General features: G+C 29.0%; 11 protein-coding genes across 11 annotated transcripts in view; 8 read left to right on the top strand and 3 right to left on the bottom strand.

The window, feature by feature from the left end:
- The window catches only part of SCDLUD_000275 (sugar porter family MFS transporter), a gene marked incomplete at both ends in the record, with an annotated part of 3,501 nt that extends 1,221 nt beyond the window's left edge, over positions 1-2,280 (top strand). The window contains one exon of the mRNA XM_046078012.1: positions 1-2,280. This exon is cut by the window's left edge and continues 1,221 nt beyond it. Coding sequence (XP_045936619.1) covers positions 1-2,280 — 2,280 coding nt within the window.
- A 978-nt stretch (positions 2,281-3,258) lies between these two features.
- Positions 3,259-4,281, top strand: NUS1 (ditrans,polycis-polyprenyl diphosphate synthase; the record flags this gene model as incomplete). The annotated part of the gene is made up of 1 exon (XM_046078013.1): positions 3,259-4,281. One exon carries the CDS (start codon positions 3,259-3,261, stop codon positions 4,279-4,281), a length of 1,023 nt encoding a protein of 340 aa, XP_045936620.1.
- A 1,186-nt stretch (positions 4,282-5,467) lies between these two features.
- Positions 5,468-6,013, top strand: SCDLUD_000277 (uncharacterized protein; the record flags this gene model as incomplete). Its single annotated transcript, XM_046078014.1, has 1 exon — positions 5,468-6,013. The coding sequence occupies one exon, from the start codon at positions 5,468-5,470 to the stop codon at positions 6,011-6,013; it is 546 nt and encodes a 181-aa protein (XP_045936621.1).
- A 3,544-nt stretch (positions 6,014-9,557) lies between these two features.
- On the top strand, positions 9,558-10,100 carry SCDLUD_000278 (uncharacterized protein; the record flags this gene model as incomplete). The annotated part of the gene is made up of 1 exon (XM_046078666.1): positions 9,558-10,100. The coding sequence occupies one exon, from the start codon at positions 9,558-9,560 to the stop codon at positions 10,098-10,100; it is 543 nt and encodes a 180-aa protein (XP_045936622.1).
- Positions 10,101-12,206: 2,106 nt separating this feature from the next.
- On the top strand, positions 12,207-12,567 carry RPL35A (60S ribosomal protein uL29; the record flags this gene model as incomplete). The annotated part of the gene is made up of 1 exon (XM_046078665.1): positions 12,207-12,567. A coding segment is annotated over one exon (360 nt), but the record flags the coding sequence as incomplete, so codon positions are not given.
- A 366-nt stretch (positions 12,568-12,933) lies between these two features.
- UFD2 (ubiquitin-ubiquitin ligase UFD2) lies at positions 12,934-15,921 on the bottom strand (the record flags this gene model as incomplete). The annotated part of the gene is made up of 1 exon (XM_046078664.1): positions 12,934-15,921. One exon carries the CDS (start codon positions 15,919-15,921, stop codon positions 12,934-12,936), a length of 2,988 nt encoding a protein of 995 aa, XP_045936624.1.
- Positions 15,922-16,768: 847 nt separating this feature from the next.
- On the top strand, positions 16,769-18,994 carry RBS1 (Rbs1p; the record flags this gene model as incomplete). Its single annotated transcript, XM_046078663.1, has 1 exon — positions 16,769-18,994. One exon carries the CDS (start codon positions 16,769-16,771, stop codon positions 18,992-18,994), a length of 2,226 nt encoding a protein of 741 aa, XP_045936625.1.
- Positions 18,995-19,280: 286 nt separating this feature from the next.
- Positions 19,281-19,916, bottom strand: RDI1 (Rdi1p; the record flags this gene model as incomplete). Its single annotated transcript, XM_046078662.1, has 1 exon — positions 19,281-19,916. One exon carries the CDS (start codon positions 19,914-19,916, stop codon positions 19,281-19,283), a length of 636 nt encoding a protein of 211 aa, XP_045936626.1.
- A 1,104-nt stretch (positions 19,917-21,020) lies between these two features.
- Positions 21,021-21,779, top strand: SCDLUD_000283 (2-oxo-4-hydroxy-4-carboxy-5-ureidoimidazoline decarboxylase; the record flags this gene model as incomplete). The annotated part of the gene is made up of 1 exon (XM_046076712.1): positions 21,021-21,779. The coding sequence occupies one exon, from the start codon at positions 21,021-21,023 to the stop codon at positions 21,777-21,779; it is 759 nt and encodes a 252-aa protein (XP_045936627.1).
- A 462-nt stretch (positions 21,780-22,241) lies between these two features.
- SCDLUD_000284 (serine/threonine-protein phosphatase) lies at positions 22,242-23,402 on the bottom strand (the record flags this gene model as incomplete). Its single annotated transcript, XM_046078661.1, has 1 exon — positions 22,242-23,402. The coding sequence occupies one exon, from the start codon at positions 23,400-23,402 to the stop codon at positions 22,242-22,244; it is 1,161 nt and encodes a 386-aa protein (XP_045936628.1).
- Positions 23,403-24,578: 1,176 nt separating this feature from the next.
- Positions 24,579-25,760, top strand: SCDLUD_000285 (uncharacterized protein; the record flags this gene model as incomplete). Its single annotated transcript, XM_046078660.1, has 1 exon — positions 24,579-25,760. The coding sequence occupies one exon, from the start codon at positions 24,579-24,581 to the stop codon at positions 25,758-25,760; it is 1,182 nt and encodes a 393-aa protein (XP_045936629.1).
- Positions 25,761-26,234: the final 474 nt, after the last annotated feature.

Here is a 26,234-nt window from a genome sequence, read left to right on the forward strand (position 1 = left end):
GTCTCGCAAGGGACCTATTCTCTTAACAGTTCTGCTAGCTATAGAATTCCTATTGGCCTACAATTTGTTTGGACTCTTATTTTGGGATCAGGAATGATTTTTTTACCCGAAAGTCCCAGATATTATGTGTTAAAAGACCAATTGAATAAAGCTGCTGAATCTTTGTCGTTTTTGAGAGGCGTTCCGGTAGACGATACGGGGTTACTAGAAGAGTTGGTCGAAATCAAAGCAAATTATGATTATGAACTTTCATTTAAATCAGATTCTTTGAAGGACTGTTTTATTTCAAGCAAAGTTAGATATAAACAAACGTTAAGGATGTTTACTGGTATTGCCATCCAAACATTCCAACAGTTTTCAGGGATTAATTTTATCTTTTACTATGGTGTGAATTTTTTTAGCAGAACTGGTATTGATAGAAGCTATCTAGTTTCGTTCATCACTTATGCAGTTAATGTTGTGTTCAATGTCCCTGGGTTGTTTTTGGTTGATTTTATAGGTAGAAGGAAGTTACTAATTAGTGGCGGGATCATGATGACCATTGCCAATTTTATTGTTTCTATTGTGGGTACCTGCTTAAATTCTGTGGTTGCCGATAAGGTCATGATTGCTTTTATTTGTGTATTTATTGCCAGTTTCAGTGCCACATGGGGTGGTGGTGTTTGGGTAATATCTGCTGAATTATATCCATTGGGTGTTAGATCCAAGTGTACTGCCATTTGTGCAGCTGCTAATTGGTTAGTAAACTTTATTTGTGCGATCATTACTCCCTACTTAGTTGACACAGGATCACATACGTCCTCGTTGGGTGCAAAAATATTTTACATATGGGGCTCATTAAATGCAGCAGGTGTTTTAGTTGTTTATTTTACTGTTTATGAAACCAGCGGGTTGACGTTAGAAGAAATAGATGAATTATATAGATTGTCTCCAAACGCGATGGGATCATCCAGTATCAATAAGAAGATTAGAATGAATTCAATAACACCATTATCCTCCAATGGCCCGGGCTCAATGATGTTGATGAGCCAGGCCGACTCCGCAAATCATAGATATGTGCACCCTACAATAAATGATAATAACGATGACAACGACATGAATCTGGAAGATGGTAAAAGGCTAACTAATACTAGTAATGACCATACATCTAAATCAACAAGCAGTAACACGGGAATTCAATATTCTGAACCCATAAACGATATCAACAATCGAAACAATAATATGTGTACTATAGATAAGGGTATTAAAGATAAGAACCCTGAAGAACATCAAATCGAAGAAAATACTAATGATACCGTTGCTCGCCACGATGAGAACATGGGTACTGTAGTTGATAATAATAGGATCGTATATGAATCATCTGGGGTGAATATGGATAACAATTTAACGCAACCGATGCATAGAAAAGGGTCTATGCTATCCAATTTATCTACAAGTTCATTTGACAATAATTTGCATACGTATGTTGACTTGGGTAATGGTTTGGGATTGAATGCTTATAATAGGGGGCCACCTTCGTTAACATCAGATAATGATGATCCAACTGAAGACATAGGTGGACAGGATTTATCAAATAAGTTAACTGATTTTTTTCGTACTGATTTTTTCATGGATAAACCGAATACTATGAGTAATACTAATAACAACGGTAGTGTTAATACAAAAGACAATAATACTAATACAATGTCCATAAAATCTATGAACACTAATTGTTTAGACCTAAACAAAGTTGAAAGAACTATTAGTAATGTTAATAGTAACAAAAACAACAATAACGGTACTAAAACTTCAATGAAGATAAATTCGAACCCATCCACTAAATCTGCATCATCTTCGCCTGACGTTAAAAGTTTCGATACCAACGTTAATTCGAATAACGATACTACTGATGCTTCTAATTTACCTGAATTTTTTAAATATAAGAATAATAACAACAATATACATAATGCCAATAGTTACAACGATGAGTTAGATAGATTCAAAAGTTATTCTACTGGTTCCAAGTATAAGCCTAGCAACACCTCTTTTGATGAACAACGTGATCATAATGGGAACGTTTATAACAATGATTTTAATGAGTATATGGCACATTTGATAAATAGTAACAACAACACTAATAGTGATAATTTTAATAATATAAACAATAAAAGTTCCACCTCTGCATCTGAAAAACATAATGGTAGCAATTTTTCCAATAATAATAATAATATTACGGCACCAAGTATTAACTTTGGAAACATTATAAATAATACGGCGAATATTAATGGAAATGACAAATAATGTTATTAAAAAAAAAAAAAAAAAAAAAAAAAAAAAGAAAAAAAAGCATAAAATTATACACTATATTTTTCATTATTCAATTTCTCTTTCTTCCTTCTTCTCACTCTTTATGTAAAAGTTTCTTACATACAAGCTATTAACCTTTCAAATTGAGATTTAATTATTTGATTGATTTTGCCTTATATATTGGCACTTATAGATATCTACTAAGTATTGAATCTTAATATCCAGTTTATGTATCTACTGTAAATATTAACATTTTATTCATCTACATACATTTTTAACCAAAAGAGAGTCCTATGTACACCAGATATAATTGTTATATTATAAGGCAATGTCAAAATAGATCTGCCGTTATTTTCAGTCAATATGGAAAACCAGAATGCTATCCTTTCGTAGTAAATCTTTCCAATTTTTTTTTTTTTTTTTTTTTTTTTTTTTTTTTTTTGGAATATCGGCATATATCTATTTTCGGTTAAAAGGCAGGGATTCAAAAGATTTTATAAGTTGTTCTTTTGCTTTTATTTTCACATTTTCGTTTGTTCAATTGAAGTAATCTAACACGGTCATCTTGAGCGGTTAAATATTTTTTTTTTTTTTTGCTTATTCTTTTGTCTTGTTTGTTATTTTTTTATTGAACTTCATCATTATGATTAACTATTACCAAAAAGAAAAAAAAAAAAAAGTTTTGTTTTAAAAATAATACCTTATTAATACTACAAAAATACATTAGCTTAATCCTACTGAATACAAAGATATAATAGAGAGGAAGGACAAGTTATCAATAGTTTTCAATTATTTGCCTCACCAATTAAAGTGCTTTTTTATCTGAAAATTGTGAAAAAGTGGTACTTTAAGGAACCAGTTAGATTATAAATAATTTTTTTTTTTTTATAGACTAATAATTCATCCATTTATCTATTTTAATAAAGTTTGCTATAGGATATAAGAACAATTTACTGAGATTCGTATAATATAATGGCTACACTAGCTTCTTCAACATCATATCACTCGAAGAGAATATCAGCACCAGAAAATGAAAGACCAAATGCTGCGAAACTTAATTTAAAGAAAATTAAATCACTTGCTGAGACTACGATTTTAAAACCAAGACAATCCTCATCTCCAAATAGGGAAAATGAAATAAGATCAGTAAATAAGGACCATGTAAACAGAATCAGTTTTATTTTTTACAAAGTTCTTTTAGCGATATTCTTCTGCGTATATGCATGTGTTAGATATTACCAATACACATGGAACAGAACTAAAATTAAGCTTTTCAATCTAGCTTACAATCCATCAAACACACCTCAATTAATTAGAAGAGATGTTATTAAATTAAACAAAATTCCAAAAAGATTAGCCACAATTATAGATTATAGATTAGAAGAGGATGTTGGGGGTGGTATAAATGGGCTGGTCAATAATGCCACAGATATAATTGCATGGACTGTTTCTTCTGGTATTAAGCATTTAATACTATATGATTATGATGGTAGATTAAAGAGTAATGTTGCTTTGTTACGAGATGAAACCTGGCAAAAATTATGTAATTATTTTGGACCTAAAAATCCACCTAAATTTGCATTTAGGATTCCACATTCTAACAAATTATATTTCAATAGAACTGATAATAACGATAATAATAATAAGGACGATTCACGTAAAGTTAGCATTGAAGTAACATTACTATCTAATGAAGATGGTCGCGAAACAATTGTTGATTTAACAAAGACCATGGCAGATCTCTGTTCAAATAAGCATTTGAGTTTAGACGATATAACTATGGATTTGGTGGATTCAGAATTAAAATTATTAGTGGGACATGAACCTGACTTGCTTATTTATTTTGGTCCTAGTTTAGATTTGCAAGGCTATCCACCATGGCATATTAGACTAACAGAATTGTACTGGGAACCAGATAACGATGAGGTCACTTATTCTGTGTTTATAAGAGGATTAAAAAAATATTCTTCATGCAAAATTAATGTGGGAAAATAGAAAATAAAAGAAGTTATATTTCAAGTACCAACTTTAATTATTTTGTTATAGTTCCCTTTCATTTCTTTGTTTTTTTTTTTTTTTTGCTGAAATTAGCTATCGAAATAATTAATTTAATCTTTAATAAGTTTATTAATTGATGAAAAAAATAAATATGACTATCAATTTATATGTGAAATGGGTATTGGTAATTAATAGAAAGCCCTTTATCATTGAACAAAAAACTGATTATTAAGTAATTAAAAAATAAAGTAAAAACTTTTTTTTTTTTTTTTTTTTCTTTATTTTAAGGTTATTTGAGCTTTAGCTTTTAACATAAAAGTATTATTTTATTTGTAAAAATTTAACCTTAAAATTGAGTTTATTTAATTTTGGAAATGGCACCAAAACAAAAACAAGTTATTTGTTTCGATTCAATGTCTAGTACTTTTCATTTGAAACTACTTTTTTTTTTTTTATTTTTTACTTTTTTTTTTTTTTTTTTTGTTTAATATTTTTTAAATATTAACTCTGGCCGTTGGGGTAAATATAAAACATTAGTAAATCAAAGCAAATCAAATTGCTTTCATTAAACTATTTTTTTAAGTATGCATTTTATTAAGCTATAATGATTATTGGATATCAAAAATAAGTTGTAGATATATATTTTGAGACTGACAGAATAGCATTAGCTAGTTAGACACATGATCAAATGTTAAATTGGTATAGCTTTACTATTGCTATTATTTGTGTGGTACCTGGAATTAAAAAAGAGAGAGAAAAAACATAAAAATGAGAATAAAAAAAAAAGGAAAAACTTGTTAGCTTATTTTTAAAAAACTACGCTGTTTTCTGTACAGATTTCTTTTTGTTTTGTTTTCTTTTTTTTGGAAGAAATTAAAAACAAAATCAAGAAAATCCTAAAATGGCAAAATAAATTTCTTCGCTGTATTTTTTTTTTTTTTTTTTTTTTTTTCTGCTTTTATGTTATATTTTCTTTGTTTTTTTTCTCTGGTTTTTATTATTTTTTTCTTTTTAATCATGATTTTATCGTAAACAACTTTTGTCTTTATAATATGTCAATTATTTCAATCAAAAGAAGTTTTTTTTTGATTAAAATTACAAAAATTAAAAGGAAAAGAAGAAAAAAAAAAAAAAAAAAAAAAAAGTACAATAATATAACACCAAAAATACAAATACATACATCATGGGTTTATATATTTCTACTCTATTTAACTCATTATTGGGTGCTAAAGAAATGAGAATTTTAATGGTTGGTTTAGATGGTGCCGGTAAAACCACTGTTTTATATAAATTAAAGTTGGGTGAAGTTGTTACTACTATCCCAACAATCGGTTTCAATGTTGAGACTGTTGAATATAAGAACATTTCCTTTACCGTTTGGGATGTTGGTGGACAAAACAAAATTAGACCATTATGGAAACATTATTATAGAAATACCGAGGGTATTATTTTTGTTGTTGATTCTAACGATAGAGCTCGTATCGGTGAAGCTAGAGAAGTTTTGCAAAGAATGTTAAATGAAGATGAATTGCGTGATGCAGTTTTGTTAGTTTTTGCTAACAAACAGGATTTGCCTGAAGCCATGAGTGCTGCTGAAGTTACTGAAAAACTAGGTTTACATTCTATTAGACAACGTCAATGGTATATTCAAGCTACATGTGCCACATCTGGTGAAGGTTTGTACGAAGGTTTGGAATGGTTGAGTAACACTTTAAAAAAGAAGAGTTAGAGAAGGAGCCAGAGAGTAGCTTAGAGAGAGACAAAGAGAGAGAGAGAAAGAGAAAGAGATTTTGTGTAGTATAACTAATTATGTATATGTTTTTCTCTTTGTTTATTATTGTTATTATTGTCATTGTTTCAATTTTTAAAATTTTTTAGCTGAAAATTTCCAATCTTAATCTTATTTTTATTATTAGTTCGATTGTGCTTTTACAATAAAAAAATAGTACCAGATACTACTGTCTTTTTTACATTTAATATTTACTTGCTGTTTTACAAAGCTATTTTGGTCTTATCATGGGAAATATATATATATATTTAAAAAAAGAAAGAAACAAAATAGTTTTTGCTATTTTATAAATTATTGAGTAAATCAATAATGAATTGCATTAATAATATTTCAATAAATACTGGAATTATCAAACAACTGTTGAACTACAAATCCGATAAAGCCTTGTGATTTATAACATTTAGGTTTTGAGTTATATTAAAGTTTAAATTTGATTACTTTCAAATAAACTATGGACCTAACAAACTGTTAGTAGTTATATTTCTCTAACATACTCTTGAAACTAACATATATATATTATTTAAATGATACTAGTGATTATAATAAATAAGCTCACCCATAGGATTTGCATATATATATATAGAGAGAGAGAAATTATTTGTAGACGGTTGCTACTTAATAAATTTCATATAATTTTTTGTTCAATCTGTTGGGGCATACGCCCACCGTATAAAATGCGAACTCGCTGCAAGACAATTGCTAGCGATGCGCATATTAATAATATCGAAGATAAGAATGAAATATAAATAACATCTATATAAATATATATGAAACACCAAGCACAACCCATAGAAAGGACATATAAAGAATGTCTACCTCAAGAAGTAAAGTAATAAATGAGTCAACCACAAAAAGTGCTACGCTCATACAAAGCAGATCATGATAACACTACTAAGATGAAACAACAATAAACAAGTTATAGTAATAGAAAGGTAGAGATTAACTACTCGACCAAGAGGGGTAATAACCTCAAGATAAATAACATGAAACAACAAATAAATTATATCAATGATAATAATAGATTAAGTTCGATCATTGATAAAACCAGAAAGGTATATAAAGGATTAGTTTCCAACCTTTCACAACAAGACATTAGTTTGTCAGGTAATTCGTTATCCCTATATAACTATTAGTTTAGCTTATATAGAAAGGGGAAGAAGAACCATATAGATATAATAATATAGAAATAGACATAGACAGAGAAATATAGATATAATAAATATACGATCATATATACATATGATCAAGGGCCCAATAATACAAAACTAGAAAGTAAACATCTTATAATAATGAGTGAAGAATCTAATATGGAAGTTCCTGCGGAACAGAGAAATAATCTAACTTCGGGTAACAACCCGAACGACGAATTATTCCAACACAATCCTTTTCTGATAAAGAGGTCATGCTGAACATCGTTTTATACGATATAGTAGAAAATTTAGTAATAAATTGATAAAATTATTTTAGGTATTAAAAAAAGACGTGGATAGTTAACCATAATACAATATGCACAAGTTATTGAAATTTATTAAAAAATAATCTTCAAAGATTCTGATTTTGTTACAAATAACCATATATAAAAGAAAATGAATTGTGTGGTAAGATATTAAGTTAACTACAAGATGGCACAGTTTATTGAATTGTTGTTTGTATGTTAATATGCATAAAATTGGATCATTTCTGTTGTAAATATTATCATTGTATCGAGTGGTTGATAATACACAGTGGCTTAACAGATATATATATATATATTTTTAAAGGAATTAGACAACATTTCTTTCGTATATTGTAATAAGTGTAAGCAATGGTTGTTTTTATTTATTTATTGTTTTCTGAGCAAGTTTCTATGGGTAAATTTGTAGAAAGAAATGGAAAAGAATTATATTGTAAAATATTTATTTATTTTTAACTTTTTTGGTGTAGAAAAGTTTTTCTCAGTCGATAAACAGAAGAAAAAAAAACAAAAAAAAAAATGAAATTAACGTTAACAGACAGCGCACAACAAAACTCTTGTTTTGTGCGGTTATAAATAAATAAATAAATAAATAAATAAATTCTTTCAATAAAAACACGGATTGGCTGTTCATTTCTTAACTTTTTCTTTATTTAAAAAAACGTTAAAAAAAAAAAAAAAGATTTCTAATAATTTCTTAAATTTCCACTCAATTAAATTTTTGTTCTTTGCTTTTGTTGCTCTTTTATTTACCAATTATCTTAATCATTGGCTAAACTATATCTATTTTTCCTTTCTTTTTCCCTTTTCCCCCTGTCTATCTTCTTAAAAGTACTTATTATCTTTACTTCCTTCTTTAACTTCAATTCCAATTCCTTTTTCCTTTTCTTTTACTTTGTTTTTTAGTAAAAACTCTCCAAAAAACAACAAGGAATCAGTATGTTTGTTCTTTTTCAAAATTTTAAATTCTTTTAATTCAACTGGGGAAAATAAATAGAAAATATTTGGATTACTCACTTCAAGATTGTAAAATGTATATTTTCGAATAAAACTGAACTGTTTTTATCCCAATAGCTCCCTCTATTTTATGTCCAAAGAGAGTCAAAACGTGTGGGAAATCGGAAAAAAAAAAAAAAAAAAAAAAAAAAAAAAAAAAAAACTTTGGCATCTAATCATATCAGTGATGGACAAGCACAACAAAATGCTAAGAGCTTTAGCTTTCTTTACCCTTTCTCCCGTTTTTCCTTTTTTTGTTGTCAATTGAATACTTAGAGAGAATAAAGCAAAGGCTTTGGTTATTACTATGCCTTATTAAAGATTTGTATTTGAATGTGGCTTTTAATTTTAAAAATATCCTGGTTTTTCGTTTTCTTTATTGAAAAAAAAAAAAAAAACTAAATAAATAAGTTTTTATTATACTTCACCCGGGCACTTAATATGATAATGGGAATAATTATAGTTTAACGTACCTTTTTCTTTTTTAAAGTCTAAGATCCAGGACAGAGCGGCAATGTTTTACACATTCCAAAAAGATGTAAACATAATGTAGCCAAAGTTTAAAGATTCTGAATTTAAGAAACTAAGCATGATTAAGATTCAAACTCTACATTGTTTCAATTTCAATTCCTATGTGGCCTCCCAAAGGGGAAAAAAAGTTAAAAGATTCTATCAAAGTATCATATTTATGGTTGAGCGACACATATATTTAAGAATCAAATAAGAATAACAAAATAAACGTTTATTCAGACTTATTTTATATTTTCCATTTACTGCGCAACAGATCAACGCTCAAACTGGAAAAAGGTATATGCATTTATTATCATTAAAACCATAAATTCAAAAAAAAAAATTTTCTCTTTTTTAATATTTTCCCTCCCTCTTGAAAAAAAAAAATTGGAATGAAAACCGTGTCCTCTCTTTTACTAACACTTTTAATATAATTTTATTTGCAATAGCAAATATTGTATCCATACACAAACATAATTCATTATAGGTAAAAAAAAAAAAAAAAAAAAAAAAAGACACACAAAAATGGGTGGTTCTTTTTCAAAATTGTTTAGCAGCTTCTTTGGGCACAAAGAAATGAGAATTTTAATGGTTGGTTTAGATGGTGCCGGTAAAACTACTATTTTATATAAATTAAAGTTGGGTGAAGTTGTTACTACTATCCCAACAATCGGTTTCAATGTTGAGACTGTTGAATATAAGAACATTTCCTTTACCGTTTGGGATGTTGGTGGACAAGACAAAATTAGACCATTATGGAGACATTATTTCAGAAATACCGAGGGTATTATTTTTGTTGTTGATTCTAACGATAGAAACCGTATTGGTGAAGCCAGAGAAGTTTTGCAAAGAATGTTAAATGAAGATGAAATCCGTAATGCAGTTTTGTTAGTTTTTGCTAACAAACAAGATTTGCCAGACGCTATGAGTGCTGCTGAAATTACTGAAAAACTAGGTTTACATGCTATTAGACAACGTCAATGGTATATTCAAGCCGCTTGTGCCACTTCTGGTGAAGGTTTGTACGAAGGTTTAGAATGGTTGAGTAACAATTTGAAGAACCAATAGAAGAAGAAGGCATTGTATCAGAGAAAAGAAAGTTTTATTTGTATAGTTACTTTATGTTTCTCGCCTTTTATCGTTAATATTAGTATTTAATTTGTTTTATTAGTATATTTTTTTAATTAAATTTTAGTAAGAGTTGTCTTTGTCTTTTGGTTCTATCTTTTTTATATTTTATCAATTATTAGATTTTATTTTGTTATACGTATACAGTTGAGAGAAAAAAAAATCTAAAGGAAAAAAAAAAAAAAAAAAAAAAAAAAAAAAAAGAAAAAGAAATAAATTGTGTTATTTCCGGATTTCAATCAAATGTTACCGAAACACATTTTTTAAACTTATTTTCTTTTTTTTTTTTTTTTTTTGAATCAATAAAAATAAAAAAACCTTATTTGTGACAAGCGCTCGGAACATTACCATCCGTACCTTTTACATTTGTTTTTTTACCAAATTTTTTACCAAGTTTTTTACCAAGTTTTTTACAACAGGATAAAAAATTGAATAGGTAATAATAAACAGTATGTTCCCAACTTTATGTCTGTATATATTATATTTATTTAGTTGGAAAAAAATAAAAATAATAAATAAAAAGGTTTTAGGACAATGAGATTTTTACACAAAAATAACCAACTATTTACCAAGTTTGTTTTTCCTTTACAGTTATGTTCTTATGATTTATGCCTTTTAGTATTCAACTGTATTTTTATACCAAGCACTTGCTTTCTCCTCATCCATCTCTTGAGTCCTAGTTTTTTTTTTTTTTTTTTTTTTTTTCTTAACAAATTTCTGCCTAGACAAGTAAACAAATATTTTTCTGTTTCGCTCTTTGTTTAAAAAAAGTGACCCAAAGAAAAAAAAAACATCTGTTAAAGAAAGCGCGCAAAGAGAGCGGATGAATAATAATAGCTCCGAGTACTCTCAAAACCCAGAGGTAAGATATATTAAAACACAGCTTACGTTAATTGCGCACCTTTTTTTTTTTTTTTTTTTTTAGTGAAAGGCAAAAGAACAAACTTTGTAAATTTCTAGCTACACTTTTTCATAGGCTTCTGTCTAAAAACTTTTCTCTATTTTCATTTTCTTTTTCATTTTCTTTCTTTCTTTTTTTTTTTTTTTTTTTTCTTATTTTTAAAAATACACTTTACCTTTTGTGGGTTTTTCTCGTTTGCCCAATTCTGGCAGAGTATTTCAAAAAAAAAAATCTTGTTTCCATCTCTCTGCTCGTTGTTATATATCAAATTTATTCGTTAAATTTCAAAACATAACTACTCAGGAATTCTAGACACACAAGATATAGCAAAAATGGTATGTTACCTCTATCATTAAAGAAGTGAAAATAAATAGGGAAGTTGAAAGCAAAGTAAAATATAAATATTAAAGTCTGTGCTTATAAAATGTGGGCAAGCTTGATCATATGTTTAACTAAAGGAATTAGGTATCTACAAACAGACAAAGTGCATGTAGGACATGAACGAACTAGATCATTATAAGGTTAAAAGGCAAGTGACGGGATAAATAAATTGTGCCATGGAATGATGCATACTAATGGAGTCGTGTGTATAGAATATTTACTACATGAGTTTAAAACATTTGAATTGTAACAGTAAATTATATTATATTACAAAAATTGATGAGTCTATAACTAACCATAGTTTAGACAGTCAACTAGGAAAGTTTGTGGTAATTTTGCTTTCAGAGAGAGGAACGTTTAAGTGAAAATTGGATGTTTTTAAGAAAGTGGTTTACTTATTTGTCTACTTTGTTTCCACATACTTTAAAGATGATGTTTATAAAAGAAAAGGTATACATCAATAATATTACAAATTAAATCAACATGTTAATAACCTTGCCATCGTTACCAAATCTGTGTCATAAGATCGGAAACAGCAGAGGAATTTTTCTCACATCTTTTCATACTTTTAGTGGCTGCATGCATAGCACTGGAATATCTCTTTCTATTTTTCGACTTCCCCTTTATTAAAACTTTTGTTTTTTTTTTTTTTTTTCAGTATTATTTTACTAACATTTTTTTTTTATTACTTTTATCATATCGTATCTTCCCTGAGTTAGAGCCGATACGTTTCTCGTGATCAAAAGGAAAAATATATTTAAACAGGCCGGTGTTAAAGCTTACGAATTGAAAACTCAATCCAAGGAACAATTAGAATCCAAATTGGTTGATTTGAAAAAGGAATTGGCTGACTTGAAGGTTCAAAAATTGTCCAAGCCATCTTTACCAAAGATCAATACTGTTAGAAAGAACATTGCTCGTGTTTTGACCATCATTAACTTGAACCAAAGACAAGCTGTTGCTGATTTGTACAAGGGTAAGAAATATCAACCAAAGAGTTTGAGAGGTAAGAAGACCAGATCCTTGAGAAGAGCTTTGACTAAGTTTGAAGCCACTAGAATTACTGAAAAGCAAAAGAAGAAGCAAATTGCTTTCCCACAAAGAAAGTATGCTATTAAAGCTTGAGTCTTTTGGTTTTTTTTTGAATTATTACCGATTGATGCAACAGGTTTATACTTTTTTTTTCTGTAATTTTCTATAAACATACATTTTTTTTTGTTGTGTAAAAAGAAAAGTAGTATATTTTAATAATATCAACATTGATTCAGTCTTTTCTATACGTTGCTATATTTATAAATCACACATACTTGTCCGATGTTTTCTTCAATGTGCTTGGTCTTAAACTTCTGCCAACGTGATCTTATCGTCGTTTATGCTGCTTAAAAAAGAAAATGTGTTCCAAAAAAAAAAAAAAAAAATGGCACAAACTACATGTTTATTCATAATATTTGGAGCTTTATATATACATAAAAGTAAAAGAATTACAAAAATTTATGTTTTTGTCTTTTTTTTCAATTTATATTCTTCGATTTGGTTCTTTAATTCAGTATTTGGGATGACATCTTCCAACTTCAAAGGCATTCTATTAAATGGATCGGTAGAATCACTCAATAAATGCTGCTTGATTGTATTTCTATCAATGCTAACCTTAGACGTGGGCAAAATAACAGGATCTGTCATAATGGTGAACATCAATGGATCCAAAAACTCATCAGGACAATCATTCATTTCCAAATCTTGTTCTTCTTCTGCTAGTTTTTCTTCCTGTGCTGCATTAGCAAAATCAATAAGCTTTTGAGAAAATTCGTCATTAATAAACCCAATTTTATCACGTAAAATTTGAACAGCTTTATCGAAAAACTCTCTATGAAAAGATCTTCCATCCTTAGCAACTGCTGCAACAAAGCTTTCCTCATCCGACAAATTAATATACACTGTACATAAATCTTTTAATAGTGTTTTGGGATTAAAGGAATATTTCTCAGGATTTTTAACAATTAGCTCTCTACATTTTGGACCTACTAAACATTCCAAATTATAATCTAACATGCTGGCTAATCGGTCCACAATTTCGGGAATAGTAAAGGCACCAGGAATATCCCGTGTAAACGTGTTAAACAAAAGCATCGATTTATCAGAAAGCCCACAAGAAGATCTGGCCTGTCTACCAGCACTTTTCAATTTAGAAAGTAGCTCTTCCATATTCTCCTCCCTCATTGACAGTCTACCTTCCTTTCTACGATTCAATTCTTGTTGAATATTATGCACTTCCTGTAAACTAGACAACCCTTCATCCAATAGAAAAGTTAAATCATTTAGCATGCGCGCAATAAACCTTGTGAAAAAATCAGGATTCGTTCTCGATTGTAGGATTAATTGCGACTTGTAATTTGGTATCTTATATAACTGTTCTAATATTAAAGATATGTGATATCTACTATTGAATTTGTCATAGAATTGAGATGAAGATCCCGTTTTCTCTACAATAACATAAAAGTCCAATAAACTGAACAATAGGTGTTTCAAGCACAATTCATTGCTAGATAAAATATCAATTAAAAACCCTTGTGCAAAGTCACTGGTAGTAATATTGTTGTTACTATTATTATGACCACCATTTTGTGGTAAACAACCCATAGATAAAACATTTACCATTTTGCCCTTTAAGTGGGGGTTTGAAATTAGTTCGGGACAACGCAATATAACAGTGCATAATTCGATAAACGAGTGCGTTCTAGGTGCTTTATTGACTATGGGAGACACATAGAACCTTGAACTATATTGACAATAATTAACTAATCCTTCGATTAAATATTCTGGGTAATACTTGAATGGAACTGGTGCATTCTCTCTTAGATACTCAAAATTATCCACATTTTCAACACCCAGTTGATCTGGAATTAGTGGCAAGCTAATTTGTTTTGCTGGATAAGTGTGGGTAGGATCAATGACTCTAATTAAAAACGTTGCTGCGCCACACACAAACTCAAAAAGTTCTAATTGAATGGATTTATTGACAGAAAGCCCCTGAAATGCTTTCCTTTGTGCCTTGAAAGTAACAATCTGATCACTCATTTTTTCAATTTTCGAATTTAGCATAGATTGCATAAAAGATGGTGTGTTGGGTGCATTTTTAAATTTCAAAGCCTTATTGTATTCCTCTATGATAAATTTGATATGTCTTTCCAATTTGTCGTCCTGCAAAATAGCTCCCCCAATGCCATAATGCAAATAGGTTAATGTCAAAAAAAAACAATCAGATATGAAATTTGGTCTTTTTAAATCATTGCTACCATTGTTAGCAAAATAGTCTTGTGCCTCTTTAATGTCACTGTTCATACATGACTCATTGCTTATATCAATAAACAAATGGTTGACATTATTAAAATAATTCATATCAATCTTATTCAATTTAGTGTAAGTTATGTCCAAAAATGGCATTGAAAACCTAGCTAATAATATAAGAATATTACACATAAAAGCGTCGCTAGATAACTTTCTGACATCGGCATGGTCGCCTCTACGTAAATGATTAGCATTGACTATGTCACCAAAATATTTGATCAAGTCGGTCCTAGATGTTTCACCAGCACGTAATAATTTATCAGTAATGAAAAATAATCTGTTCAAAATAACATTATGTTCTGTTTGTAAAGTTTCGTGTATTCTATTTGATTCCAAAGTATCCTCATTAGAACGATCGTCTTCTGCTAAGGAAATATTTGCAGAAACAACCTTGTAATACATTTTAGAGGCTACCTTAATTTGCAGTGGCGACAAACTTAGAATAGGACCTAAGAGAGTCTTTCTTTCTAAATCTGGCGTGGCTATACGGGAAAAGCATGAGAAAGAATCAATTTGGGTAAAAATACAGGCACAAGGTTTGATAGAAACAAAAAATTCAAAGATGGATAGGACTTGGCTATACTTTAAACTATCCATCATGTCTAAATCGCTCATTAATCCCAATAAAGTGTTGAAGAAATTGTTTAAAAAAGTCAAAGTTTCACCTTGTTCAATACTTTTCAAAACAATAGAGTATAAAAATGCAGTGTAATCATCGTACCTGGATAGTATTTTTTTAACATACGACCTAAAAACCGATCCCTCTTCTTCCTCTCCTTGGCCGGTATGAATACAGCAGAAATCCTCAATTTGAAAAATAACTAAGCCATAATTGGAAATCAAACTTTGAATCATATTTAAATCATTTTCATTTTCAGCAGGTAAAATTCTTTTAAACCTATCGCATTCGCTGTAACAATTATTAAGGTAATCAATAGGCGATACGCGTAAATTTTCATTTTCAGTTAATTGATAAATCAAGATAGAGTCTATTAAATCTATAGTTAATGTGCTGTTTTCCGGTATATCTTCGGTGTTTATAAAGGTGTATTCAGCAGAATTTTGAATATCATGTTTTTGATTGTTGGTATATATTTTAAAAATATCTTCAATAACAGATTCTTGCAATGTCATTATTTACCTAATTAGAAAGGTATTGATTGTTTTTTTTTTTTTTTTTTTTTTTTTTTTTTTTGATACTCCTTATCTATGGTGATTAGAACTAAGTTTTTATAAAGAGAAAATTACTTTTATATGTATTATACACGATGAAATACAAAAATGAAATTGGAAACCAAAAAAAAAAAAAAAAAAAGAAAAAAAGTGGCAAAAAAAAAAAAATGTATCAAAGAAAAAACATCACCTTACAATAAGAAAAAGTTGGTAATCTGTAAAGACAAATGGTAAGCTTTAAGTGCGGGTAATATTTTTTATAAACCTCAAAGTCTGAAAATAAATCAAAGCGAAGCTCTTTTTAATATCGGTCAATCTTTGAAGTTTTTCTTGGTGATTTTATATATTTGTTATCTATAATAAAAATAGTAATCCATCAATCAACAATAACAATAATTATATTTAATATATATTAAGATGTCCGAAGGTTATTTCATGCTTTTTTTTTTTTAAAATGGAAACTAAGCCTTTCGGGTTTCGGCTTGTTTGTTCCAGTGTGTATTGTATTTGTTTTGAATATGTACATATATTTGGCATACTTTTCCAGTTGCTGTCAAGCGAAAAGGGTATTTCCCGTTCGCTCTGTGTGTTATAATAAAAACAATAGTAATAATAATATGGTGTGGCTTAGTAATAGTGTGTTATCTTTAATCTTTTGTTGTTACTGATTTTATGGATCTTTCTCTTCCTTTTTTTCTTTTTTTTTTTTTTTTTTTTTATTGCCCTCTCCTCTCATAAAATAGAGATATTTTCATGACATTACCACAATTAGAAACTATAAAAAGAAAAATAAAGATAAAGATAAAATATGTATGATAAATTGACTTCACCTATCAAGTTAGCTTTAGTTAAAGATGAAGATAGAGATTTTGTATTATCATTAGAAGCATCTATTTTAAATTTTATTAAGAGTAACGATGATACCGATAATAATCCTATAACAGATCATAATTGTGCTGGTATTATCGCTAAGAAGGATGAAAATAACCATGTAGAATGCTTATATTTAGAACCTAATTTAAACTCTTATTACAGACTACTGTCTCATCAAATAGCCGAATATTATGGTTTACAGCATTTTCTAATTAAAAGAAAAAATCTAATTATGTTGAAAAAGAGGAAAACAGAAAATGACAGTTCCCGGTCCTTAGTATTACCCGATAAATTAAGGGACATTTCAATTGCTAACTTGAAAAAAGACTTGATTACAAATGGATATTATACTGTACAAAATGAACTAAATAATACTACTGCTATTACCAGTTCTAAAAAAGATATACAAGAAAATGATCAGAGTGCTGTAAAAAACAAAAATGTAGAATATCGTTCTGATTCACCTCAACCCCATGATTTTGAAACCTCTAGCTATAAAATAGAATTACAAGAAAGACAGCAAATATATTACACTGATAATTACATCAATGCTAATAGTAGTAATGGCAATAAAAGGGGAGGTAATTATATTAGTATTAATGGATATTCCAGTAAAAATAACCATGAAAATAATATCAGCAAAATTAATAATAATAATGGCATGGTTTCAAATAACAAGGCTCACGCATACCAAAAATATTATAGCGGTACCGTAACTAACAAAACTAAAAATTACTGCAATAATAATAACCTCAATTATAAACATATGTCACTAAATAATACTAACACAAACACTTTCCTAAATAGTCAAAATCAGATGTGGGTTCCAATGGTTTATCAGCACCGAGCACCAATACCAATCATACAGACTGTTATGCCACAACACAATAAGAATATTACGGATACTCGGCACTTTATTCCTATTCGACTTAATAATAATGCTAATACAGTCATATCATCAACTCCTTATTCTTCTTATTCGCCCGTTAATAGTGAACATGTTTTGAGTCATTCGTCTACCTCTATGCGACTATTGAATGTTATGTCACAAGATACTGATATTGGTACCATTTCCGAAATCGATCACCAAAATGAAAATAGGTTTGAAGTTCTTGAACAGGAACAAGGAAAGTTTGTAACTAATAGCGAGAGTCACAACATAGGTGATGTGGATGCTGGCGATAATGGTAATACAAAAAATGTAGAGAATAAGAAAACCTCTTTTGTTTTAGAAAGCAATAACAACAAAAATATTGACAAAAATGTTAAAAATGATACTACTATAACTTTTAATAGTGTGCATGATGTTTCTTTAGGTACTAATGAGTCGTATAAAAAAGTTACTGGTGATGATAGCGATAGTACTGGTAGTAGCGATGGTAACAATGGTGGTATCAGTTGTGCTAGTAGTACTAGTAGTGGTAATAGCTCTTTTAATAATACATCTTATAATTATCAAGAATATGCTTATTGTGGGAGGAATTATGATATTAATAATAATGATGGAGTGTACCAATATCATTATCCATATAATAAAGGAAAGATCAATTATAAACAAGATTGTCGCAATGGTTATAAAAATAATTATAAAAACAAAAACATCAAAAGTGCTTATTACAATAACAATAATAATGCTATTTATAATTGTAATACATTTCCGAGCAACAACAATAACGGGAGCAACCAGGAAAATTTTATGTATTTTAGACATCCAAATTTCCAGCAGCAGCAGCAGCAGCAGCAGCAGATGTCAAATTTTTTTCCCATACAAATGCTTTCAGTATCATCTTTGTCGTCTGTTCCGCCCCTTTCATTTGGAATGGTGCTACCATCAACATTTGTGCCGGTGAGTTCCAACAATATGCCAAATAATATTGTATATAATAACAGTAATTTTGATTTTGCAAAAACAAGAATTGGATATTACGGACAATTTGCGACCAATACTAGTGGAATTACGAGTAACACCAATACATATTATTACAATAGTCATGTGCATACTTGTGATAATAGATTCGCAATGAAATATGGAAACTATTATTATAATGATAATATTAGAAACAACTTTGGTAGAAATAATATCAAGTTGAGCAGTAAACAAGGACACAACAGGAATGATGGTAATATTTTTTATACCAGTGAAAAAATTGTACAAGAATAATGAACTTCGTATTTCCTCTTTATTTTTATGAGATTTGTATACTCACTTACATAAGAATTTATACAGGATTACCCTTCCCTTTTACTCTCCTTTACAAATAATAAGATGAAAAAAAAATAGTAGTTAAGGAAAATCCAAAACAAATACCTGTTATATTCTTGAAAATAGCAATACAATAGTAATAATATTCAAAAATAAACGATTGAGCTATTTCACATTTTTTCCCTTCTTTTTCGTCTTTTTAATATATTTTTCCACGTCAAAAATATATATTTATGCGATTAAATCATCCCTTAACTATTTCTACACCCCAATTCAAAGTTAAATGGTTAACCTTATCATCATCAATAAATTTTGAGACAGCACTGTATGAACCTCTAGCTAAAAATCCAGTAGGAGCTTCAACTTCGGGTAATGTCACAATATATTCTTGTTTATTGACAGTATTGGGGGCATAAGAACCTAATTGGTCATCAATTTTATCAATTGGGATCCCAGCTTTTTTAATATATTGAACGTATCTTAAACCAGTAATAATTTCGTGTTGAATTTTAAAAGTAATTCTTAGGTTAAAAACAGATCCTTCTTTAATTTTGTGTTTAGTCTTACTTAATTTTTCAATAGTTTCATCGTTAGTTAAATCAAATAAAATTGGTTTGCGAGGGTCGGTAGAGACAACCAATTCTATTTTCTTAATAACAACTTGTCTCTTATCAGATGGATATTCTAAAGGTAATATTTTACCTGTATTTAAGCCTAATGATTCTTTCCATTTAGTTAGTGATTCATCCTCGGCATCTAGTTTGGCGTATTCTTGCAAGGATTTCTTGTTGGTCACTTTATAGGTGTCTTGATATTCATGCTCGTCATCATCATTAGAAAAGTCCGCCTCTGTTGGGGGACTGTTATTATTTCTAGACATTTTAGTCGAGTATATGTATATATATATATATTGGTGAAAATGATAATATTATAAAAAATAATAATAATAATAAAAGGGAAAAAAAAAGCAGCTGGTGGTTTTATGTAGTTAGTTATTGAGTTATATCATAGTGGCATTTTTAAAAATAAAAAAAAAAAGAAAAGGGGGTGGAAAAAAAAAAAAAAAAAAAAAAAATTTATATTTTCGTTACTTAAAATCTCAAATTGTTTATTTTTCCAAGTTGAATTTTACCGTTGAAAAAAAAAAGTATCTATAATATTTATATGTGTTTATGTATATGAAAGCCAAAAAAATTAAAAAATCCTAGGGACAAAAGTTCTTTGTATGATATGCAGTACAATGAGCAACAATATTTAAGCATAACAATCAAACAAATACTTTAATAAGAAATATTATGCTGGCCTATGCTGTCCCCCTCCCTTCCACGAACAAAACTAGAATGAACTTTTGATAATAAATATTAAAGCTTGATTGCCTGAATTATCAACAATACATAACCCATCTTTAGGTATTAAGGATTTCATTCCGGGTAATATTTAGGAGAGTTGCTTGCTCCATTGAAAGAAAAAAGTGATAGAAGGAGCGGACAATGTAAACAAAATCCGTGATTAATGACAAACAAAGTCCGAACAACAAATGCGATTCCTACATTTTATGTATGCGCAAGGATTTAACTCTTTTTTTTTCTTAAAGTTTTCTGTAACTCAAAAGAAGCAATGGAATTATTTCATTCTATTCTATTCGCTTATCTCCGGATGCCTTTTTTGTTTTTCTTTATCTTATAAAAGGGAAGGAAAAAGCTCACATAATAACTACAATGAATATCAAGAGATCTAATTTTTATCTGTTGTTTACCTGATAGCATAAGCCAAAAGGTTTTATCTAAGGGGGAAAAAAAAGTTCATTAAGTAATTATCTGCATATCATTGTAAATCGCTTTTTATTTTGTTCTTGAATATTACATAGTTATCGTATTATTATCATATATATATATATATATATATCAAAGGTTTCTCTTCCTGTATGATAATAATTATTATCACCTATTAATTTATAATAGTAATAACAAAACTCGGATGCGTTATGGATATTTTTTCAACTCAAAAAAAACAATCCCAACTAGAAAGTAAAAGTCCTAATAACAATAATAATAATAATAATATGTCATTACCTCCATTTAACGAATTTATTTCATCCCAAACATCATTGTCTCAGAAAATTAAAGTTATTGATATATTATTTGAACATAGCGATTCATTAATATTCTTTATTTTAAAGCACAAAGTTTTCAAGATTGCTAATGACCAAGATATTGGCAATGTTCTTAGAGATAGTAAGGATGGCAAAAGTAACATAATAATGATTGACACATACCCGAAATACATTGAATTAGTGAGACAAAGACTATTAACCATTGTTGATCTGGCTGAACAAGAGGGTATTTCGTCTTTTAAAATAGACCATCTAACGGATATTATTGGTTCTCATCCAAGATTAGGAGGATCATCGTCAAACAAAACTTGCGCCAATACTTTAAATGGTGGTACTGAAGACATAAGCATACACTCTTTGAACGAACAAAAAAGTTTAAATTCCAAGGATGACCCAGAAACAAACAAAAAATTAATTGCATTGAATGATGAGTATGAATCAAGATATGAAGGCTTGAAATTTGTGTGTTTTGTTAATGGGAGAACTAGAGCTAAGATTATTCAAATTATGGAAAGTAGAATCAATAGTGGAAATAGTTGGTTTGATGAAGTTAGAATTGGTATCAATGAGATGTGTGATATTGCTATCGATAGGGCTAAAAAGTATACTGATAACAAACAATATTTATGAAATTCTATATATTCATGTAATACTTTTCTGTATATTTGTAAGCACATGCTATAGTTAAGCATATTATATCAGCTCTTACTTTATTAATAGCAAAAACAAAGGGGGAAAAAATACTTTGAGAAAAAAAGGTTTCTTTAATGAGATAACATAATAATTATAATGTAACTATATGGGATATAAAAATAAAAGTAGGTAAAAAGCTGCAAAGGGAGAAGAAAGGGAGTAAATACAAATAGAAGCAAGAAGGGTTATGGCCCAGGTAGCATCTGCAACATATGATTATAAATTATTAACTTTATTACAAGATAAATTTCATCAGAAATCCTAAAGTAATCCCAAGTACAATTATATATCAACGCCATACTATTTTCGAGAAAAAAAAAAAAAAAAAAAAAAAAAAAATTAAAAAGATTAAAAAGATTAAAAAGATAAAAATAAAGTACATTGACATGTATGCCCACTTTACAAAAAATAATCAGGGGTTTTTCTGCTAACGGTTGGCTCACCAGGTCTTACGGCAGGGTCATATTGTAAAAATTGTCTATTTAAATTTTCATCGACTTCCATAATGGCTGCTTGATTACCACATCTATAGCAATAATTTGGTGCACTAAAAATTGTAACCACTGATTGATGAGACCAAGCGTAACCCTCTATAACTAATTGATGTGCTCTAGCAATCAAATTCAAATCGTTAGTATGATTAAATTGTTCACTGATATCTTGACCAAAAGTGAAACCAGCCCCTCTAGGACTGATCCCCCAACCACCTCTATCGTCTGGATCACTCCACAATAAATCACACATTGGGCCTTCGTGGGGCACTTCTTGCACTCTATTTAATTCACGAATTTGATCGATGGTTTCGATCATTGGAGATAGTCCCCCATGCAAACAGAAGATCTTATTATCCACCAAAGCAGTTATAGGGAAATAATCAAATAAATCAGTAAACATTTTCCAAACGTTGGCACTGCCATATTTCCTTAAACATTCATCATAAAACCCGTAAACTTGAGTGATTTGTCTTGATTCGTGATTACCTCTTAGTATGGTAATCCTGTTTGGATATCTAACTTTCATACAAACTAGAAAAGAAACTGTTTCTACAGAATAATATCCTCTATCCACATAGTCCCCCATAAATAAATAATTTGTATCTGGGCATGGCCCTCCGATCTGGAATAGCTCCATCAAATCGTGAAATTGGCCATGAACGTCCCCACATATAGTCACTGGAACGTTGACTGGCTGTACATTTTGCTCGTATTGTAAAACATCTACTGCCATTTTACATAGCCTAGAAACATCATCTTCCGAAAGAATTTGGCATTTGCTTAAATGTTCAATCCATTCTTCTAGCTGATTAATATTTGAGCTTGAAGAGGAGGTTGTGTTGTTATTATTAGATTGAGTATTATCATGAGTTGTGCTAGTATTCACAGTATCCTTAATGCTGTTGCTTATTATGTCGGATGATGGGGACGAATTTGTTATAGGTGAAGAAGAAGATACGTGTTTGTTATTTTCAGGGGGATTGGATTCTTTGTTATATGAAGAAGATGATTGTTGTTGTTGACTTTCAATTGCATCATGCATAGGAATATCTGAATCCACGTCCATGTTACCAGTGTTTCTAATTTTTATTTCTATGGAGTTGTCCTGAAGAATACTAAAGTATTAATAATATAGATGGAACGGTATATATATATATATATATATATGTGTGTGTGTGTGTGTGTGTGTATTATTGAAAGTCAAAACAAGAAAATAAATAAATTAAATTGAATCGAATTAAAAATAAAATCGGACTTTTTTATGTTGGTGTTATACCTTTTTGATTATTCTTGTTGATATCAAAGTGTATCTATATCACAAAACAGCTTTTTCCTTTCTTGCCTTTATTTTTTTTTTTTTTTTTTTTTTTTTTATATATATATATTTTTTTTTAAATTTTTTTTATGATTTTTTTTGCTTGATGACTTTGGTATTATCGTTGGTGTTAAAATAAATTGTATGATTTAGAAGTCAGAAAGTTCTTTTTTACCAAGTTTGAAGATATATTATTAAACAAACATTCTTAAAAAAAGGAAAAAGAGAAAAAAAAAAAAAAAATGGGAACATTTAGATAGAAAAAAAAAGAAAACCTTTTTTTTTTGTTTTTTTTTGTTTTTTTAGTTTGTTTGTTTACTTGTGGGCGAAAATACACTTCATAGTGGTAGCAACCCGTCTTTTTTTTTCTTTCTTTCTTTTTTTAATAACCAAGAAAAAAAAAAAAAAAAAAAAAAAGGGGAGCATAGAATCAGAAAATATCGTACAAGTGAATAACCAACCGTTTACCTCGCCCTTTGCCCCCTTCCTACAAAATCAAATTAAAACAAAAATAAAAAAAAAAAAATTAACAGCCCAGCAAAAATAAATTAAAAAAATAAATTAAAAAATAAATTAAAAAAAAAAAAAAACAGAATTCCTTCCCTCAATCGTAAAAAATGACTTTTTCTGCTTTTTCCCCCATCCTTCTGAAAATTTGCTACAGGTTTTAAGCTTTATTTATCCCCTTCTTTTGTTCACTGAAAAGAAAGAAAAAAATGACACTTGTGAAAATATATCAAAAAAATATTTTGTGTCACTGACAATTTATTGTAATTACTACTACTATTATTAAAAATCTCTTTATAATATTTTATACATATAACATATATACCAAGATGATATATCTAAGTCCTATTAAAATTTAATTTTTAAAGTATAAAACTACGGAAAAAAATATATATATCCTGAGACAATACAAAAATAATAATGACTCTAAATATTATTAGTGGTAGTAAGGGTAGTGGTAATGAAATTAGAATCAATGGTATAGAATCAAAGGGAAATACGACGGTTACGAAAAACTTAAATCAAGAAATTGAAGATAGTTTTATTACAAATATCCCTTTTTATTATACGGATGAAGATACAACCACGCTTAATAACACCAATTCACCAGTTAATACTTTGAAGTATAAGAAAAATCGCTTGAATACAAAGAAAAATAATAATCATAACAATAAACAAACCTTATCCACAAAAACAAATAATAACAATAATCATTATATTTCCTCCAACTTTGCTTCTATTCAAATTCCAACTTTTGAACCATCAGATAGTAAAGTCACTGAAAAACAAAATAGTACAATAATAATTGAAAACACACCTGAAGGTGAAAGTATACGGCAATTGGTTAAAAACAAACAATCTTTGAGAAAAATCCCAGTAACCAATAAATTAATAAATAGAATGGAAGATGCCTTAATAAAGTGGAAACCACCCCAGTCTTCACAGCCACAGATATATGCTGTGATAAATGGAACACATCCCTTCCAAGATGATAAACTACCAGTTCAGGAACATCCGGAAAGAAGCAATAAAACCACCTATCATAAGGATAGTTCCAAAATTAAAGATGATACTTCTAGCGCAAGTACGATAAATTCTACTTCAACAACAACAAGCTCCTTATTAGACATAATTAAAAACACAATATATAATCATAAAAGTTTTAGTTCTAAAACCAATAGTAACAATAGTAACAGCCCAAATAATAACAATGCTAACGGTAATACTATTAAAAATATTAGTGGTACACCACGTGCTGCATTGGTTGATAGCCAAGAATTAAAAGAACTAGAAAAACAATATTATGAAACTTTAAAAAATAGTAATAGTAACGAGAAAAATATTACAGTTTTGAAAATACCAAATTACTATTTAACTGCTTCTAAAAATCACACGATAACAACAACAAAAAAAGTGAACAGTATTAACGGCAATCTTGCTGGTGTTTTCAATGGCGAAATACAAAATAATATTAACAATACCGACAATAATGCTAACATTGGTATGCATGATTTTAGGGATCAATGGAACTCATTTTGGCTCCATTTTTGGAAAGATTTAAAGATGGTTTTGTCTTGTAAGTATGAAGACAACTACTATTAATTTTCGTTAAAAGCTGCGTGTTTACACTCTAACTTTCAATAATTATCGTTAAATATATATATATATATGTATCATATGTGTCGGATGGTGAAGATGTATGTTCTTTCTCATAGGATTGGAAATGGCAATATGTATAGATAAAAAAAATATCACCTCAGTTAAACATGCCACAGCATATATGTAAACGTATTAAATAAAAGTCATATGGAAGAAGCAGAAGGTTTATCAATTGTCAACTAAGAAAATGTACAAGTCAACTCATTACATCTCGCCTGTTTGCCAATATAAAGAGTTCACTCTTGCAAATTGAAATTGAGAATGCGCACATTAGATTGAGTTTGGTTTATTTTGATTCTTTCACGATAAATAAAAACAAAGGAACAAGTAGAAAACTCAATAATGCAATGATAAATATATATTAGAAAAAAAAAAAAAAAAGGTTGGAGCTAGTGTAAATTAAGAAGGTTCTACAAT

Source organism: Saccharomycodes ludwigii, chromosome I (assembly GCF_020623625.1).
Source record: "Saccharomycodes ludwigii strain NBRC 1722 chromosome I, whole genome shotgun sequence".
Taxonomy (NCBI): domain Eukaryota; kingdom Fungi; phylum Ascomycota; class Saccharomycetes; order Saccharomycodales; family Saccharomycodaceae; genus Saccharomycodes; species Saccharomycodes ludwigii.